This window comes from Lathyrus oleraceus, chromosome 6, assembly GCF_024323335.1.
Source record: "Lathyrus oleraceus cultivar Zhongwan6 chromosome 6, CAAS_Psat_ZW6_1.0, whole genome shotgun sequence".
In the NCBI taxonomy this organism is placed as follows: domain Eukaryota; kingdom Viridiplantae; phylum Streptophyta; class Magnoliopsida; order Fabales; family Fabaceae; genus Lathyrus; species Lathyrus oleraceus.
The window spans coordinates 357378632-357396575 of record NC_066584.1 but is presented as its reverse complement, the minus strand read 5'-3'; the positions used below and the strand labels follow the sequence as shown (position 1 = coordinate 357396575).

The 17944-nt window shown below is 34.4% G+C and overlaps 1 protein-coding gene across 2 annotated transcripts; it reads right to left on the bottom strand.

The window, feature by feature from the left end:
- Nucleotides 1–2772: 2772 nt before the first annotated feature.
- On the bottom strand, nucleotides 2773–17257 carry LOC127097824 (uncharacterized). Of its 2 annotated transcripts, XM_051036303.1 has the most exons (26): nucleotides 16811–17257; nucleotides 16068–16434; nucleotides 15328–15482; nucleotides 14405–14644; nucleotides 13987–14096; nucleotides 13823–13900; nucleotides 13640–13746; nucleotides 13205–13296; nucleotides 12509–12639; nucleotides 12289–12392; nucleotides 12125–12202; nucleotides 11799–11877; nucleotides 11458–11626; nucleotides 10663–10733; nucleotides 9779–9859; nucleotides 9480–9550; nucleotides 7217–7313; nucleotides 7051–7110; nucleotides 6867–6921; nucleotides 6397–6785; nucleotides 5570–6324; nucleotides 5123–5454; nucleotides 4470–5035; nucleotides 3760–4347; nucleotides 3502–3560; nucleotides 2773–3279 (listed from the first exon to the last, which is right to left on the bottom strand). In XM_051036303.1, the coding sequence occupies exons 2-26, from the start codon at nucleotides 16418–16420 to the stop codon at nucleotides 3078–3080; spliced, it is 5022 nt and encodes a 1673-aa protein (XP_050892260.1). In that variant the 5' UTR covers nucleotides 16421–16434; nucleotides 16811–17257; the 3' UTR covers nucleotides 2773–3077. The 2 variants fall into 2 exon arrangements, with proteins under 2 accessions (XP_050892260.1, XP_050892259.1); XM_051036302.1 differs by having other exon boundaries at nucleotides 4470–5454; nucleotides 16811–17256.
- Between the last annotated feature and the right edge of the window lie 687 nt (nucleotides 17258–17944).

The window sequence follows — 17944 nt, the reverse complement described above, 5'->3', positions numbered from 1 at the left end:
CTTACAATATGTTCGGGTATATTTCCGCTAGCTTCAGACCTACACTAAGGATATGTCATGTGCTTCATCATTCATCTTGTTCAGAGGGAATTAGGTGGCGAAGCCATACACAGTGTATCTTAAGTGCATGGTAGCAGAGAATATACACTTTCATACATACGACGATCATCGTGAGACGCGTCCCTTGGACGATATTGCCTTTTACTCTGGATGGTTGGCTTGTGGTTCACGTCTGACGTATCCTCGTCTTTCTGAGGGTGTCATGCGGAAGTTCGGCTACATGCATTTTATTCCCAAAGACCCTTATGAGTCTACTCTTCACGCTATGACACATAGAGATATGGATACCATATTTGATTATCATCTTTATCATCGGGTACCGTATGAGGCATGGAGTGCCATAGCTCCTAGCGACTAAAGTGTTGTACACTGCTACATCCGGTTGTATTTCAGGGTGTCACATCTTTATATGATACCGGATGCTCCGGGAGATCCGCCTAGGTCAACTCATCAAGATATACTAGAGGAGAAGCAGACTAGGGAAGATCATGTTGTTTATGTATTTCCTAGAAGTCGTCGTATCATGGAGAATGGGCAGATGGGTATAGACATATGACTCTTTTTGAATGGCTCTAGGGTGAGAGAAATTCTAGATGCCATGATGGAGAGGCATTAGAGGCACAGTAGTACAGGAGGCAGCATAGGAACAGGGGGCTCGAGTCTGTCATACATAGTAGTATATAGTATTTGTATTAAGAGCACTATTTTTTCGACTCTATTTTATTTTGACTTCATTGTGTACTCCGAATTTATTAACTTATATATGTCATTTTCATTTTATTCCAAAATTGTGTGGTTTAATTTAGACAAAATTGAAAATGATATTATAGATATAATATATCGGAATATATGGTCAAAATCATTATAGCATCTCTAAATCAAAGTAAAAAATTAATGTCGGATATAATTTCAAAGATGCATCTCCGGATTATGTCAGGTGTGAATACAAAGATGCATCTCCAGAATAATTCATGTCAAAAGAAGGTGTTTCATTGAGGAATGCATAAGGCATACATAGAGTTGTTCCAGAGATGCATCTCCGAACTAAATTTTGAAGAAAAAAAATATGGGATGAGACTCAATTGGGACGTGTTTGAGTGAGGTGTAGGATGCGTCCGAAGACGCATTTACGGAATCAAGTGGACAATTTTAAATTTTCACGGGATGTTTTTCCACTACTTAGAGTGAGATTAAAAATTCCCAAATCTTTTTGGGTCCAACTCGGCATGTTTTTGTTTTTGAAACTAGGTTTATTCTAGTCCTTGCAGACCAAATGACTCACTTCTTTTTCCTTTTGTAGCACCTTTCGTTGCCATCGTCGTCTTTCTTTAACTCATCCTCCACATCTTTAATCATTCTCATCATTTATATTTAAGTTTGTCGAATTAACGTTCTAACTTTCCTTCTGATATGAGGTTTTAACCCACTTATAAAGTATCGCAAGTACCGCCCTTTAAGGAGGTGTCTTACTTGTGAGGACAATAATTCAAACGCCTCAACAACCTCTTCAACACTTCGAATTTGCCTCAACGTTGATAAGTATTCAAACAGATTTATCAATCTTCTCCCACTGTATTGTGTTATTAACACCTTCTTTAGCTTCTCCTATGACAATTTATCCTTCGTTTTCATCATTAGGTCGAATCAATGGATGATGGAACCTTCTATGCTCAATCGAGCTTCTTTAGCTTCTCCTATGACAATTTATCCTTTGTTTTCATCATCATGTTGAATTAATGGACGATGAACCTCTATGTTCAACCGAGGGAGCTTAGTCACGTGTCATCAAATATATTTTCAACATCAAAGTCATCAAAGTTGATCACGGCACATGTAATTCATGCGACCGGATCATCACCTTCATACACAATTTCCCCTTCTTACCATCTTACCAGTAAGTCGTAACTCACCATGAGGTTCCCCAAACGAGTGTTCTCCCGCAAACAACTCAGCACCAAGTGGGTATTCACATGTTTGATCAATTCAGCTAACTTTCCCCACATGTTTGCTCAATTCAGCTAACACGATGATCTATTGACACATCTGATTATCTAAATTTTGCAATAGCAAAATTTTCAGTGGCATCTACGCTGTGGGGTTTGCTTTGCTTAAAGATCCGAAAGGTCGAACCAAGCAATAGAACAGTAAGTCACAAAACAAAGATAAAAACACAATGATGGAAAAGTTTTGCAACTGTATTGAATGATGGATAATTATAGAAAAAGATAAAGTAATAATGTTTGATAGTGGTATGCTATGAGCCACAAAAGCTACTAGCTCTTCCCTTTTTAATTGAATCATAATTTTCCTATCATTCTGCCAATTGTCATCTCTAATGACTCGGGTCAAGTCAAGCCTCCAGGACAATGCAGAATTTATTTATCTTTTTTCATTTATTGTCTTTACTACTTTTGTATTAGTGTCAAAAAATAACGGAAAATTTTTGGTGTTAGCATTTCGTATTATAAATATCAGTAATGTAAATAAATTAGGATAACAACCAAGTCCATTTCCAGTGGACTCAGCTGCATGAATCGATTGATGATACAATTAGATAATAAACTATATATAAAAGTAACAACTTTATTATTATTTGATTGTGTATAAGATAAGATGACCATGATGATGGAACTCCAACTAATGCTTCAATCTCGAACTAAAAGGAACCCAATATAAATTTTTTTTAACAACAAACTTGAATACAGTGACAAGTAGAAAATGAACGATCTTATTGCTTTGAAAGTATTTTTCTACCGAGTCCAACACATTCAGAATAACACTTGGCACTGAGTACAACAATTTCTTTTAAAACTGAAATTGAGTATAACACTCGTAGCATTAAAAAGGATGATCTGTATATATAATAAATATACACAGGTAACAACTAATATTTACCACCACCTATGGCCTTATACATTCTACAAAATCATTGCATAAAGACCAATTAGTTCGTCAAAATTGGGTAAAAGAATGAAAACCAATGTTAGAAGTAACCTATATAACCCATTTTGAGTTTTCTATATCCTTTCAAGTTTTCTTCTAAGCCATTCTGATATTCGCTTCACCTTCCCCTGCAGCTTATCATTTTTTGTAATTGTAAAGTAGTCTTGAGCATTTGATAGCATCACCACTATATCATGCTTGACACTTTCCACACTCCGATAGTAATCATTCTTTAGCCGTAACCGAATCAGTTCGGGATAAAATTGAACAGGAAACCTGTAGCACAAATCCAAAGACATATTATAAGTTCAAAACTTAAATTGTCTTTATTTCTGTCATTTCTTTTTATTTCATTCGCTTGTGCCCAAGTCACCGAAAATGCCAGAGCACAGCTCTATCAAATAAAAGGGCAAAAGATACAAGCACGTTGGTTCTCTGTTTTTCCAGATAGAAATATGAATCTGATGGTTTGGTTAAGTTGTAAATTTGTTTTAGTACCTGTTTGAATAGTCCGACTTCGCAGCTACTCGGTTCAGTGCCTGGATATCATACTTATCCTGGATTTAGAGAGATAAAAACAAGGTTAACATCTGATTTCTTCCACCCTCCCAAAGCCAAAACACAACATGTCACTCTTGTTTTCTTGAAATAAAAAATGAATGAGAAATTTTTTCATATATAAGATATACCAAAGAATCCTCATTTAAGGAGGTAAAACGGGTACATTAGGAGAAATGAAACTTCATGTCTACTCACCCTGTGTAATTTAGTGAAATAAGACAGCAGCTTATCTCTGATCTCGGGATCAATGTGGGGGTGCTCTCGTTGAGTCTCAGGATCAATGTGGGGGTGCTCTCGTTGAATCCCAGGATCATTGAGTTCCCAAGGACTATGCCGATGATATTCTATTGGATCAGTATCGTACTTGACCTCAAACCTATCCCAAGGACTGTCAGGGAATACATCAGATTTGGCCTTCACTGCAACTATTTGACCTTCCCACCAACTTCCACCTTCCCTATCTGGATTCCGCCACCATACTCTGCATTTTTCTTCTGGGGACCAATTTCTCTTCATGACAGCATCATAGAATGTTTTCTCAATAACAAAATCGGAGAAGTCATTCAACTCAGGTAATGTTAATTTGAATGATTTTTTAAACGCATATGAAGAAGGATCCACAAATCCCAGTCTGAGCTTACAACAGCTATCCCCAGAACCTGGGACCACCGCATACTCAAGTGTTTCAACTTTGCAAATTTCAACAGCCCTTAGTCCTCGAAATGATATCCATGGACCTGGTTCAGACGTCGTAGGATATGAGGTTTTGTATTCTTCATGACCCTGGCAATACAAAATGCTCAAGAATGTAAACCAAGAAACATATTGCAGAAACTTGCATTCCAAAATAAAGTCGATAGTATGATCTATGAGGAAGAAAAAATAATCATAACAACATAAACTACCTGTCTCAAGTATACAACTTCATCCCCGAGTTGAGGAATATAACGGTAACCCTCATCATGCTCTTCTGAAAGCATTAGCCATGAAAGCTTTTTGACATGGTAATTTGGCATGCTTTGAGCTAAAATACCAGGATCATTGGCAATATATTCATCAGACCTGTTTCTAGCAGACCTTGTTCTTTGATGAAGTTCATCAGACACTTTGAAAGAAGATCCTTCCCGGCTGGATGTGCCCCTTGAACTTTGGCCACCTCGGATTATAATCCTCTCGTTCAAAGCATCTGGCTCCTCATAAGTTTTTTTCATCCTAATTGATCGCGTTCGACGAATAGGATCGCTGCCAACTTTAGATAAATCAATTCCTAAGCTATGCTGATTGCTGTAAACTGAAGCATTTTCTTCCAGGTCTAAACCAAAACCATTAGGATTAGGTTCCCTTTTATATGATTTATTCCTTTCATGGACGTGATTATAACTTCTCTGGTCAGAATATGAATTCGGTAGCTGCGGATAACTTGTACTTCTGCCATCTCCCCCTTCTAGTGCTTCTGGTAATCGATCAGGCCCTGTAAAAGAAGGATTTCCAGAGATTACATCATTTCTAGTACCGATTGAATCTGCCTTGGAACTACCAAATTTCAGTTTGGAAGGACCTTCAATGTCTTCTAGAGGCTGTTTCTTTTTAATAACTATTTTAGTTGCTTTAAGGGGTGCTTTCATTTTGAGGTCTTGAGAGTGGCTTGAATGAACAAATTCATCGTTTTCCTGCAAGTCCTCTGTGCATTTATCAGATTTAGACTGGCCTTTATAACCACCATTCAACTTATCATACCCGGATGCTATGGGACCATCAGCAATTGGTTGATGGTTGTCAAGCCCCCAAGATTCGAGCGATGAAAAGTTAGCTGTATTATCAAAATCAGACAGCTCTATATTAACCATGCTACTGTCAGTCTTTAACTTGCTATTCATATGTTCTGATTTCCTGCAAAACATGGTAGAAAAAACATTTGCTTTTGAGTTCAAAGAGGTTATCAAATAACTAAAAGGAAGCAGTATCATAAAAAATATTTTTAACACTTGTAGCATGCTTTGCATACCCATTGGCACTAAATTCAGGATGACCGTTAATTTCAGTATCAGTCAACAAAGCATCCCCTGATATTGAAAGGTCATATGTGGGTTTTCTCATCTGTCTGCTCTGACCTGTGCTCTCCTCGAGACATATAGATGTATCCAGATGATTTATAACATTTTCATTTCTGTTGTGGCTTTCCGGAAGGTTAGCATTGGTAGTATCTGACATACCATATGTGTCTGGCAAAGTTTTTTGAACACTTTCTAGGGGCTGGGGTGTAGAAGACTGACATACCATATCAGACTGATTCTCACGTGCAAATCTTGCGTCCTCTAAAGGCACATTCTTCTTAGAAAGTGAAAACTTAAGAACCAGCCTCGGTCTACTTTCAAGATTTGTCTGAGAGTCAGAATATGGAGGTGGCTTGGATGCATTGGCAGACTTTTCCAATGGGGCTTTTTTAAGTTCTTCCCGCTTAATATGGACTTTGCTCTCAGGTTCACTGAGATTTTCTGAATCTTGAAAACTGTCTGATGATTCATCTTCAGAATAATTGTCTTCCCCTTCAGTAGATGTTTCGCCAATATGAGAGAACATATTACGAGCATTATGGGCAGCAGTCCTCCGAGGTCTCGATGTCTTAGCTTTGGAAGGTTTTTTTTTTGCTGATTTTAAGCTTCCTTTGGATTTCTTAACTTTGTTATTTCCAGAAGTATTACCGTTACATTCTTCCAAATTCCTTTTCCTAACACGCCTTCCAGAAGTCATTCCCTCAACCTGAGAAACACTATGATTAGATGACAAGTTATAATTAAAGATTGATCAGTTAAAATTAAAGACACTACTTACTACAATATTATGGCTTTTCCTTCTTGATCTTCTAAGACCATCCTTATTATTAGAGTCGCTTTCACTGTATTCTATGTCACTAGAAGAGATGGCACTAATAGTCCCTTGCTCGGCTGCGCTAGAGTTATCCTCGTTCACATTGTATTCAGAGTCATTATCATCACTCACGATGTCATACTCAGGCTCCCATAACAAGGCGTCCAAAAACTCTGGTTGTGGATCAAGCACTCCTTCCAAATCAGCCAAAGGTATCACCTGGTAATCCTGGCCAACACTAAAATCTGGACCAATAGCATATTTTATCAAAGAAGGACGCCATTCAATGCCTAGAGCACCAAGACGGCGTCGCTGGAATTGACTCTGATAAGGTTCTGGATATGGTATCATACCTGGTAATTAAATATTTATGATAAGAGAAATTTGAATCCAAATAAGGCAGCAAGAATTTCAGAATAAGATCCACAACTTACTAGAATCACATAGAGGTTCCTGAATGTTTCTTCGGTGTGGTGGAAGTTGAGTTTCCTACATCAGGTGTGACATATGTTTAGATTTAGATTGTATGAAAAGGCCAATAAATAGATATTAGATTTATTGATTAAATTATAATGGTAAAATCAAAAAGTAAAAAGAAGCAAGATGATGATTCTCAACCTGATCAAGAATATTTCCCTGAGTATCCTGAATTAGAGGACGGTAATCACCAAGGAAAAACTGCCATAAAAATCAAAGAGATGACAACATTAATTAACTCGTCATATATATGTCTCTCTCTTTCGCTATTAGTGTGTGCGTTCACAATATAGTGATATTTGACCACCTGATCATATTTTGCATCCTTCTGAGACTCGCCTTGACCTGTACTCAGAAAATATATCTGCCCAACATCATCTGAAAGCACGATTGATGTTCCATCCCTAAAATGAACACAAGTATATTCAAATATTATAATACATATGTTCAGAGCTCTTGACGATTCATCAAAGATGGACACTATAAGGCATAATATCTATGACATGGAACACTCATCATCAACAAGGTTAGCGTAGAGCCTACATCATTTCTTCATCAACACATAAAGCAGCAAACATAATGTGATTATTTTTCAACCAATCAATATACATGTCAAAGAGGATCTCGACTATGTAAATATCCAAGCTGATCTCTGAAAGAGGACTGCTAGCAACACACTCTTTTACTGGCTGAAAAATCAAATGGACTCCACTAAATCACGTAGGCCCCACATAAATTTAGTGGGACCCATGTGAACCAACAAATAAAAGTGTGTTGATATTTTAATTCTCTCTGAAATTATAGCACTGCATTGACCTAGTCTCCCACCTTATCAATATTTCAAAATAATCTCTAGAATTGCAAAATGCTAGAGTATATCAGTAACTGATTAGTTAGTTACACTGCCATCTGTTTTAACAGTTGTAATTCTGTTAAACCAAATACGTGCACCTATGCACAGGATTAGAGTTTGTTAAGGAAGGTTCTAGATTCCGTTAGATCTAACACGTGCACTGTGGCACAGGATTAGAGTTAGTTAGAGGAATGTTCTTGATCTGCTTCATCTAACCTGTGCACTATGCACAGGATTAGATTCCAATATAATGCTGTAACCTTTCCACTATGAGATCAATGAAAAACAGGATATTTCAAATAGAATTTAGTTATTAATTCTCGGAAACTTAACAAAATCTGACATTATTAACTTAGTTTCATATTCATGTTTGATGTTACTAACTTAATTTAATTATAGTTCCTCCCTGCAAATACAAGTGGAGGGATGAACATGTTAACACTTTGTAATATCATTTTGAATATTGATAATGTGGGAGAATGGGTTGATATAATTCTACAATTTCAAGGACCAAATTAGATATTTATTCGCCCTTGACTGCACAAAGGTAGCTCACTGTTGGTGGTATGAATCTACACAGCTACTATATTTACTACGCTTTCCGTCTTAAATTATGTGTCGTTTCATATCTCTAAAAATTATTCGATATACTAGTTTCCAAGAAGAAAGCCCTTATTAATAGTATCTAGTGGAGCTACTAGTTAGAAAGACTAATTAACGTATGGATGGTTGAAGTACAAACAAATATGGGTAACTATTAAAAAAAGTAATTAATACTTTCTTCATATTTTAAAATGACAAGTAGTTTGAGAAAAACAAATATCGAAAGAGGGCACTAAATATGAGACGGAAGGAATAAGTGACAAGTATATTTTGTATTCATTTCTCTCTCTTCTATAAAGTATTTGCCATTAAAAAAAATCTATTAACCTAAAAAATCTTATTACTTGCTTTTAGTGTAATAGGACTTTAAATATGAGAGTGACAACAAACATGCTGATTACTATTGAGCAGCATTAAATTGCCACAAATATGTGTCTAGTTGGCATTTGCCCAAACAGCTCAAAGTGAGCCCATGAATTGAAATATATATATATATATATATATATATATATATATATATATATATATATATATATATATATATATATATATATATATAATATATATATATATATATATATGACTAACAACTTAAGCATACTTTCTTGACGTGGATATCAATCAAAGCAATTACAAACAACCAGTTTAGAGATATATAATCTCTTTGCCAAAGACAAAACTCCACAATAAGTGAAAGGAAAATACAACAGACATTCATAAAGTATAATTAAAGTATATAACAAATCAAATTTCAGTGCATAAAAAGATAAGATAAACACGGAATCTATTAAATGTATTTTATACTACTATAATACTTAGCAACTGAAACTTTCCATTAATAGAAATTACTAGCTCCGTTTTTTATTATAAGTCGCTTTGGAAAAATATTTTGTACCACAATATAAGTCGTTTTATAATAACAATGAATCATTAATGTTATTTTTCCTATTATACTCTTGAGTATTTATTTATTCTCTCTCATTTCAACTATGTCAGTTTATCTTTCCAATATGATTAATGAAGGACTATTTTGTAAAATCCTTCATAATTTCTCTTTTTCATACCACAATTATTACATTTCTTAATATATGTGAAAAGTCATATAACCACTTACGGAGAAAACTTCCCATCGACCAGCCTAAATCGACCAATCTCGTATGTTCGAATAGGTATGCCCTCCCATATCTAGAAAAAGAACATACCAAAAAGCATAAGTTAAATTATGTTTTACAAAGAACATTACAATACTCTTTGTAAAACACTAAAATAATAATAATAGTAGTTATAAGAAGAACATGCTAGCATATATCTAGAAAAAGAATATACCAAAACGCATATATTAATTTATGTTTTACGAAGAACATGTTAGTACATAGTATTAGAATTTAAGGACCGATAAGAAAAGAAGCTTACATCCCACACAATGGTTCGACCATCATACCCAGCACTCATAGCTATCCGGGGATTGAAAGGATGAACATCCAAAACATAAGACTGCCAACCAATAAAAACTCAGCATTCAGACGCAACACAATAGTACGGCGAGTATTCAAATTACAACATAAAAATGAGAAGAGGCTAGAAAGTAATCCAATCAGAAAAATGACAAGAGGCTAGAAAGCAATCCAATCAGAAAAGCATGAGTACATTTCTATTTTATGTTGGTCCGGGAAAAATATAAGTCGACCATGTGTACTGATGGAGCAAACTAGCAGCACATGATATAGGGTGTGTTTGTCTAAGATTTCTACAAGGAAAGTAGAATTGGGAATCTACGTTCCCATGTTTGATAGGAGTTTACAAAAAATATCACCAGATATTTATTCTTGGGAATAAAATTTCTGCATAATTACTTTATTTTACACTCCCATAATAGAAGGTGGGAAGCTATTATTCCCATGAAAATAAAAATAACTAACAATAACTTCACATTTATCTCTATTTATTTTTTATTTTTTATTTTTTAACTAAATAAACTTTTAAAAATTCTAGAAATATCAGACGCAATTGTGAGTTTTAGCAGAAAATAATATTACCCTAATTCTTACCAGGAAATGCACCTTAATTTTTTCATTTTCTTTAATAAAAAATATATGCCCGGCTGTCCCGGAAAGCCCACAACCGACACAAGATCAAACTTGGGCACTATTTTGAGAGTCCGTATTTAATCTGGGTTATTAGCCCTGTTTAATAAAACCCAAGGCCCCGTTCAGGTTGGCCTGAAGCGAGTCGTGTAGCCCATTTTGCAATGTCTAAGAACACAAAGAAGGGAGAAATTAAGAGAGAAGAGGGCTTACAGATTCAGTATGACCAGTCAAAGAGTGCACTAAGCTGCCATCAACTGCATTCCAAACACATATTCTGCAATCTTTGAGATGAAAAGACAAATCCTCAGCTAAATCAAGCAAAAGCCTTTCTCCACAATGAAATAACTTAAATTATCTATAGAAAATATGGAAAGGTACTGCTATGTTGCCTATGAAACCAAAACTAAACAAATAAAATTAAAAGACATATTATCATGACAATTATAATTATAATAACATGATTTTGATAAGTTACATAATGTAAAATGTCAACTGCATACTAAAACAAGGACTTGTGAAGCAATATAATGTGTTGTCATATAACGTATAAGTGTCAGCAGTAATCAGTACTACAAATTTAGCATAATATATATTATGTGGCAGGTACTATTTGACAGCTTTAGTCAATGGGACTTTCAAACGATGTACCAAAACAAGCTTGATCCATGAATAACTAATTAATTATATATTATGTTTTTTGACAAATGGAAGAGATAGTAAACGATATATCAAGGACAAAAAACCCAAATGGGTAGATGTTCTCGAAGAATGTGAAACAAATACAAATCATATTGTAATAATCACAGAAGAAGTTTAACTTTGACTTAGGATATAAGGTGTCATTGATTTGACAATCTAAGTAATACCAAAAAACACACTAATATACTCATGTAAATTCATACCAACACAACAAGTCTTGTCCCACTGATGGGATTGACTATTTGGATCAAACAACAACACAACACAATGCCCCATTATAGCAATTAATTTGAGCAAGTACATTACCCATAATAGCTGCCAATACAAAACGGTTGTCTAGACTCCATACAATCATATTAACACCACGGGGAGTAGGTAGCACTCTCTGCCTTGGACCCCCTCGTGGAGGTTGAGGAGGCAGGGGTGGTGTTGGCACTTTTAGATGATATGCACGAATCCAACGTCCAACTTTTCCCTGAAATGGCAACGGAAAACTTAAAACTAGTTTGCACGGTAGGCAGGGGGGAAAGGTTAAACTGCATGTCATAAAGATGGCCAAATATTTTTGGAAAAGATATAATGGAGAAAAATGTCTTCAAGGATGAAATAGACTACAGTTCAACGGTAAATAATATAAAGGCACTCACATGAGATCTACGTGATCTGGGAACCCATATAATTGCACTTCCATCACGAGAGCAGGTAACTATGTTGTCATGAGAATACCTGAAAATATATAATATCAGCGTGCATCTATGAGGTGAAAGTTTGACCTTGTAAACTCAAGGGACAGAGTACAAATCCCATTCCCATTCCCATTCCCAAATTTTTATTATAAAAAATTAACACAATATCAGCATGGAAAGTGATTAGGAATGAGAACAGGGCACAGCAGTTATATTAAATGAACACCTAATAAGTTCAGTATAAATAATAATAACTGAAGAAAATAATCATTAAGATAGGTATTGACCAGAAATTTCTAAACTTCGGTGTATTTTCTTCTTTCCAAGAGTCAGATGTCCAAATTTTCGAAGAAACGGCGCAACCACTGTAGATAGAAGTACCAATGCGAAGAAAATGAGAATCATTACAAAATAAAACATAATGAGAAAAGATATAACCACGGCGGCTAACCTGAACTGTACATAATTAACATCATTCTCATGACCAGATAATAAATCCACCTCATGTATTGGTAGCTCTGAGTTATCAGTGTTGGGCTTAGGAGCACTCCATACCTGTTAAATAGTAGTATTTTTCTCGAATCTGAATAGATGCAATATTTGAACAAGAGAAGGCCAATTGTATTAATCAAAGAATAGGAAATATCTGAAGAGTACTTCAGTAAGCATACCCTGGCAAAAGTATCAGAGCTACCAGTAACAAAAACAGTTCCATTTGCATTATATGCACAGCAAAGTATTTGAAGTTCTGGTTGAGCATTACTTGAGGATGGTAGATTAGCTGATGGAGCATTTCCCTTCCCTACAAAAATTTATAATTCCTCAAGCAATCCTATAATGAATCGAATTAACCTAATATAACAAAAAGATGGCAGTGAACAGGTAAAACTATTGATCTAGAGGCTTAAGAAACTTGCATGTCCACACAAATAATTTTGGTTTGAACCAGACATGATAACTCCATTCATAGCTCTAAAATGTAATACTCGTTTAAACTACTTCTCAGCCCCTAATTATAAGCACACATTGGAAACATGTCCCTAAATATAAGCCCCTTTCAAATTACTAGATGCATTTATTAACTTTTTTTAAACATACCCCTAATTATACTACAAATTTGCTTCGGAATATGACAATTCAGTATTGAATACATGGCTTAAAATTTGGGACAGAATGAGGAATATGTTTCAAAGTAAAATGATCTTTTATACCCTATTTAGATTTTATTATAAATTATAAATATTAATTCAACTAAAAACATAACATACTGTAAACTAAAACAAATTTAGTATGGTAATAATGCCAAACTCAAACCAATTCCAGATCTAGTCCTAATCTATTCACAAAATTAGAATCTATAATCTGACCAGTTATAGCATCTGAAGGCCGCGGTACATATATGCATGGATTTTGTGAATTTCTTGCATCCCATATTCTACATGTTCCATCATCTGATGACCTATATATCAAATAAAGTCATAAAAGTCAAGTAACAGAATAAGAGCCCGTATTATTGCAGACTATGAGCACTAGAACGAAAATTACACAGCACGCGTGTACCCAGAGGATCGATTTTAAAACTAGAGTAATATTTTATAAGATAATTTTATACATACAAAAATCAATATGATATACACATTTAAAATATATGAAAATAAGAACCAATTTGTGTCACACCTGACACTTGGAATAAAATTAGGATTCGATTATCCGTGTAGGAAATAGATTAACGACAAGACATTCGAGCTACAGAATCATAGAAAATCAATGATGGGGAACGGGAACTCATAAAATGAACTTACGATAGCAGCTGGTATACAGCAGTCGGCCTGGGACTAAACGCAATGGTATTCACAGCTCCACCATGCCCACGCAAAACTGATATGGGCATCCCATCAGGTAAGCGCCACTGTTGTGAAGCAATTATCAACATAGTTCCCAAAGGTTTACAGGATTGAACATACAGATTAAGAAATACTACTTACAACTCTAATAGAATAATCATTTGAAGCAGATGCCACCAAAGCATTGTTTGAGCTTACTGCCAAGTCAGTAATGTCACCCTTTGTTTTATGTAATGACAAGAGAACGTCAGATGATATTGAAAGAGACAAATTTATCAAAATTAGTTCCATAACTCTTGACTCACATCATGTCCACGACAACTAGCCAAACAAAATGCAGTTTCCATAGACCAAATCTTGACAAGACGATCATCTGAGCCACTGATAACATATCGCCCTGATCCATCAAGTATGGCTGCGAGAAAGCACCATTTTTCAAATTTCATCAATCTTAGTGTGGCTATTGAAATAATTAGTTATATCATTATATGCATTTTAGAGGAAGTATGATAAAATCAGTATTTAACTTCAGAATAAAACTACAAAAAGAGAAAGAAACACATCATGTAAAAAGTATTCGAATCAACTAATATATGTTGATTTCATGAGGCTTTTACATCTAATTAATGGCATTAATGAGAATAACTGAAGATGAACTCGTATAGAAGTATGCCCATAAAGCCACCATATTAATAGCAAATTTAGCAGAGGAGTATGTTATACCACAATAGACAGCCACACGGTGACCCCTTAGCTTTTTAATATTTTGCATCTTCTGCACCATGGTAGATGGTTTGGCAATAGCATAACAGGCACTCTGAACAGATGGGGCTCGATGGTGCTTTGTAAAACCACCTCCAATTTCCCTTAAACTTAATCCCTGGACCTGATTAGCCTTCAAGTGTGGCCAACGCATGTAAAGTGGAGGTCGCTTCACCTGCTTAGCAGTCGTTTTTCTATCAACTGTAAAAACACAAGGATTAAAATAAAGAGATATGAATATCTCACTCTTCCACAGATATGTTTTTAGTGAATGTTGGGCATAACATAAGTCAAGTATAGCAATTACAAGACATATTAATATAAATATCAATAGGTGATAGATCGGTATTCAGTACTACACTTCTAAAAAGGAAAGACCGTGAAGATATTAAAAGGCCAAGCCAATCATCAAGTATTTGAACAATCAAATTTTGGCTTTTTTTCCCTTTTATAAATGTTCATGTCTGCATAATGACAATATCATATATGCACCCCAATACCATTCATGACGAAGTGGACATAAAGATACTCACTGCAAAAAGTGTATTTTAAGGAAGCAAAGTTAATTTTGGGGTGTTCATATATTCAATTTTCAATTATTACGAAAGCAGACACTGAAACAGGGATTATATACCCATTTCAGAACTAGCAGTATGCAGCTAGCCCTAACATATTAATACATCCATTTCCGAATTTCTACGTGACAAAAAACGAAAATCTTTAACAGATATGAAATATGAATAAATCACAAATTGGCAGCATTCGTATACTAGCCAAAGATTGCAAGATATTATTATGATGTTTTCAGTGTATTTAAGTTAAAACTATATAGATCTTAACTTGAATGATCAAAAGAAAGAAGACTACTGTAGCATATCACATACTATCAAGAAGCGAAAATGAACCATCTCCGAGTAAAGTGGGAACATCCGCTGCATTAGGACTACTTCCTCCATGCTTTCCATTCAAAGGATGGGTTGTACTCGGCATTAATTGCTTCATAAGCTTTACCAGGTGGTCCTTAGCTATGTGAGGGTACCTTAAAGTTACACGAAATGACCAATATTAGTCCCCCATGCATGTAATATCAAGGAGCAGCCACCCATAGCTCAAGAGAAAAGATTTTCAAACAAAATAACAGATATCTGGATTAAAAGGCGAAATATCCCCCATTTCCATGTATTATAATCTACCAATGGAGATATCTCTACCAATAGGCAGTAGCAATCATACCCATCCGTCATAAGTTTCTTTTTCCTTTTCTTAATTGAAAAAACTAAAAACATTTCCAGTGCTAAACTCCAAGTAAATAAATAAAAGAAGTTTCCATTGTTAAAATATTGAACAATGGAACTCTATTAAACAGCCTACATAATGAACCAAATGGAAAGGAAAAAGAAGTTCTCATGCTGATTCAGTATATATTTCTGGTTGCATTTAACAAGAATAGTTCACAAGCATACTAAATGGCCGTCATTTTTAAAACTATAATGAACAAATGAATATTGAACAATAAATTGCTAAGTTTCAATACTGTGCCCTCAGCAACAAAAAATCATTTTTCGAATGGCTGTACCTAAAACTCTAACCTTATTTACAGCAATAAAATGACAACAAAAAATACCTGTCCATTAAATTATTGTAATCTAAAGGTAAAGAGATGCCATCATCATCGTCAGCATCATCTTCCCCGGGCTCACCGCTTCTTGAAAACCAAGCATGATACCTTCTAGGTAAAAGTCGGTGCTCTAAAAGCTCATTCCTGAGCTGAACAAAAGACCTCTGACATGGCCCAGCAGACAAAAAATGCAAAATTAAAAAGTAAACTTCCCTGAGGTCTATATCCACATTACTCTTAACAGCTACCATATCCTTGAGGGACCGGGCCATCTCATCCTCCTGCTTTGGAACACTCAAAGGAACAACATTCATAGAAGATGCAACACCCTTAGAAGGCTTGCACTTCTTTGAATCCATGTTCGAAAAACACCCTACAACAAAAACCAACAAACTAAAACTAAAGCACAAAACACCAAAAAAGTACTCAATCACTATAAATTCAAAAGGCAAAAGCAAGCCCTTAAAAACATGGCCAATACAACTCTTTTCCAAGTACATATAAAACATATTATCCATCATCATATCATATAACACAATTTTCAAAACTAGTTCGGATTTCGCATTTAACGTCAATTATCGATTTCAATTCCATAAAACAACAGTTAGATCAGTTCCAATTGAAACTAAAATGAAGTACAGAAAAGGATCTCTCTGTAAAAAAAATAAAGCAAACAAATTTCCAAAGTTGAAACAGTATAAAACAGTAAATAAAATTGACAACAGAAAAAAAAGGCATTAAAGATATACCTCAGAAATTGTTTGAGCTGAAGATAATTTGGAAGCTACAGTGATAGGTTTAACCACAAAGTAACCAATTTCCATTCGAAAACAAGCATTAATATAGAGATTGAGAAGGAACAATGCAATGAATTCGAAACCGAAAAGGGTTTAGGGTTGGGAAAAGATAGTGAATTCAACTTAAGGAAATTTCTGAACTGGAAAAAATTAATTGCGATTTTATCACTGAACTTATATATCTTATGATGTGTTTGGAATTGAAAATAAAAAGGTTTAGTTTTGAACTTTAATTGAACAAAAAAAAAGGGAAAAAAATCGTTTTACGCGATTGGGTTCCGATTGGGAATCTGATGAATCTCGCGGTGCTGTTAGGTTGGTATTCACGGCGGAGCTACGGAGGACGGAATTGGAAGAAATTGGAAGGGTTTAATTTATGAATTTATATATAAATTTATTTAATACGAGAAATCCGAAATATATTCGACTATGGTAAAAACATAAAATCATATTTCATAACATAAAAGAATCAAAAAGCATAAGTTTGGCCGGAGGTGAAATTTTTGAGACAGGATATGACAAATGTACCCCTAAAGTCGTTTGTAGTTCACTCTAATGCAAATGAAATTCTGGCCATTGTTGTAAATTGTAAACAAAAAGAATTGAGCAATTGAGAATTTTAGTAAATAATATTTTTTTTTTTTTAACTTTTAAGAGAAATTTAATTTTAATAAAGTATCAATTTTATATTATAGGAAATTTTCATTTAATTGACCGTATTAATATTTTTTAATCAGATTATAGTAAAATAAGAATAATGGCATTATTAAATATTTAAAATACCCCTACTAATCACTGCTATAAACAAATAAAATAAAATGAACATTGTGGTATTAAAAATTAAAATTATACTAAATATAGCTAATTTTCTAGATTTCAAATAAAATTTATTAAAATACTCCTTTTAAAATTTGATGGAAAACTTATTTATAAATATAATATTTTGGAATTGAATAAATTGTATATTACTAATAATAATATTAAAGAGTTCATTTATTTAAAATAATCATCAAAAGTTGAGTGTATTTATATAACTAACCATTAGAATTGTTAACATTTATTTTTTTTAAAGTGACTAAGATTCGT

Bases quoted from the DNA above. Each gene is read 5' to 3' on its own strand.
- LOC127097824 (XM_051036302.1), bottom strand. From the start codon at position 16,420: ATGGATTCAAAGAAGTGCAAGCCTTCTAAGGGTGTTGCATCTTCTATG. The intron at 14,645-15,327 runs GTATGTGATATG...GTGTTTTTACAG, and splicing joins TTCATTTTCGCTTCTTGATA to TTGATAGAAAAACGACTGCT. The intron at 12,203-12,288 runs GTTAGCCGCCGT...TTCTATCTACAG, and splicing joins GTTAATTATGTACAGTTCAG to TGGTTGCGCCGTTTCTTCGA.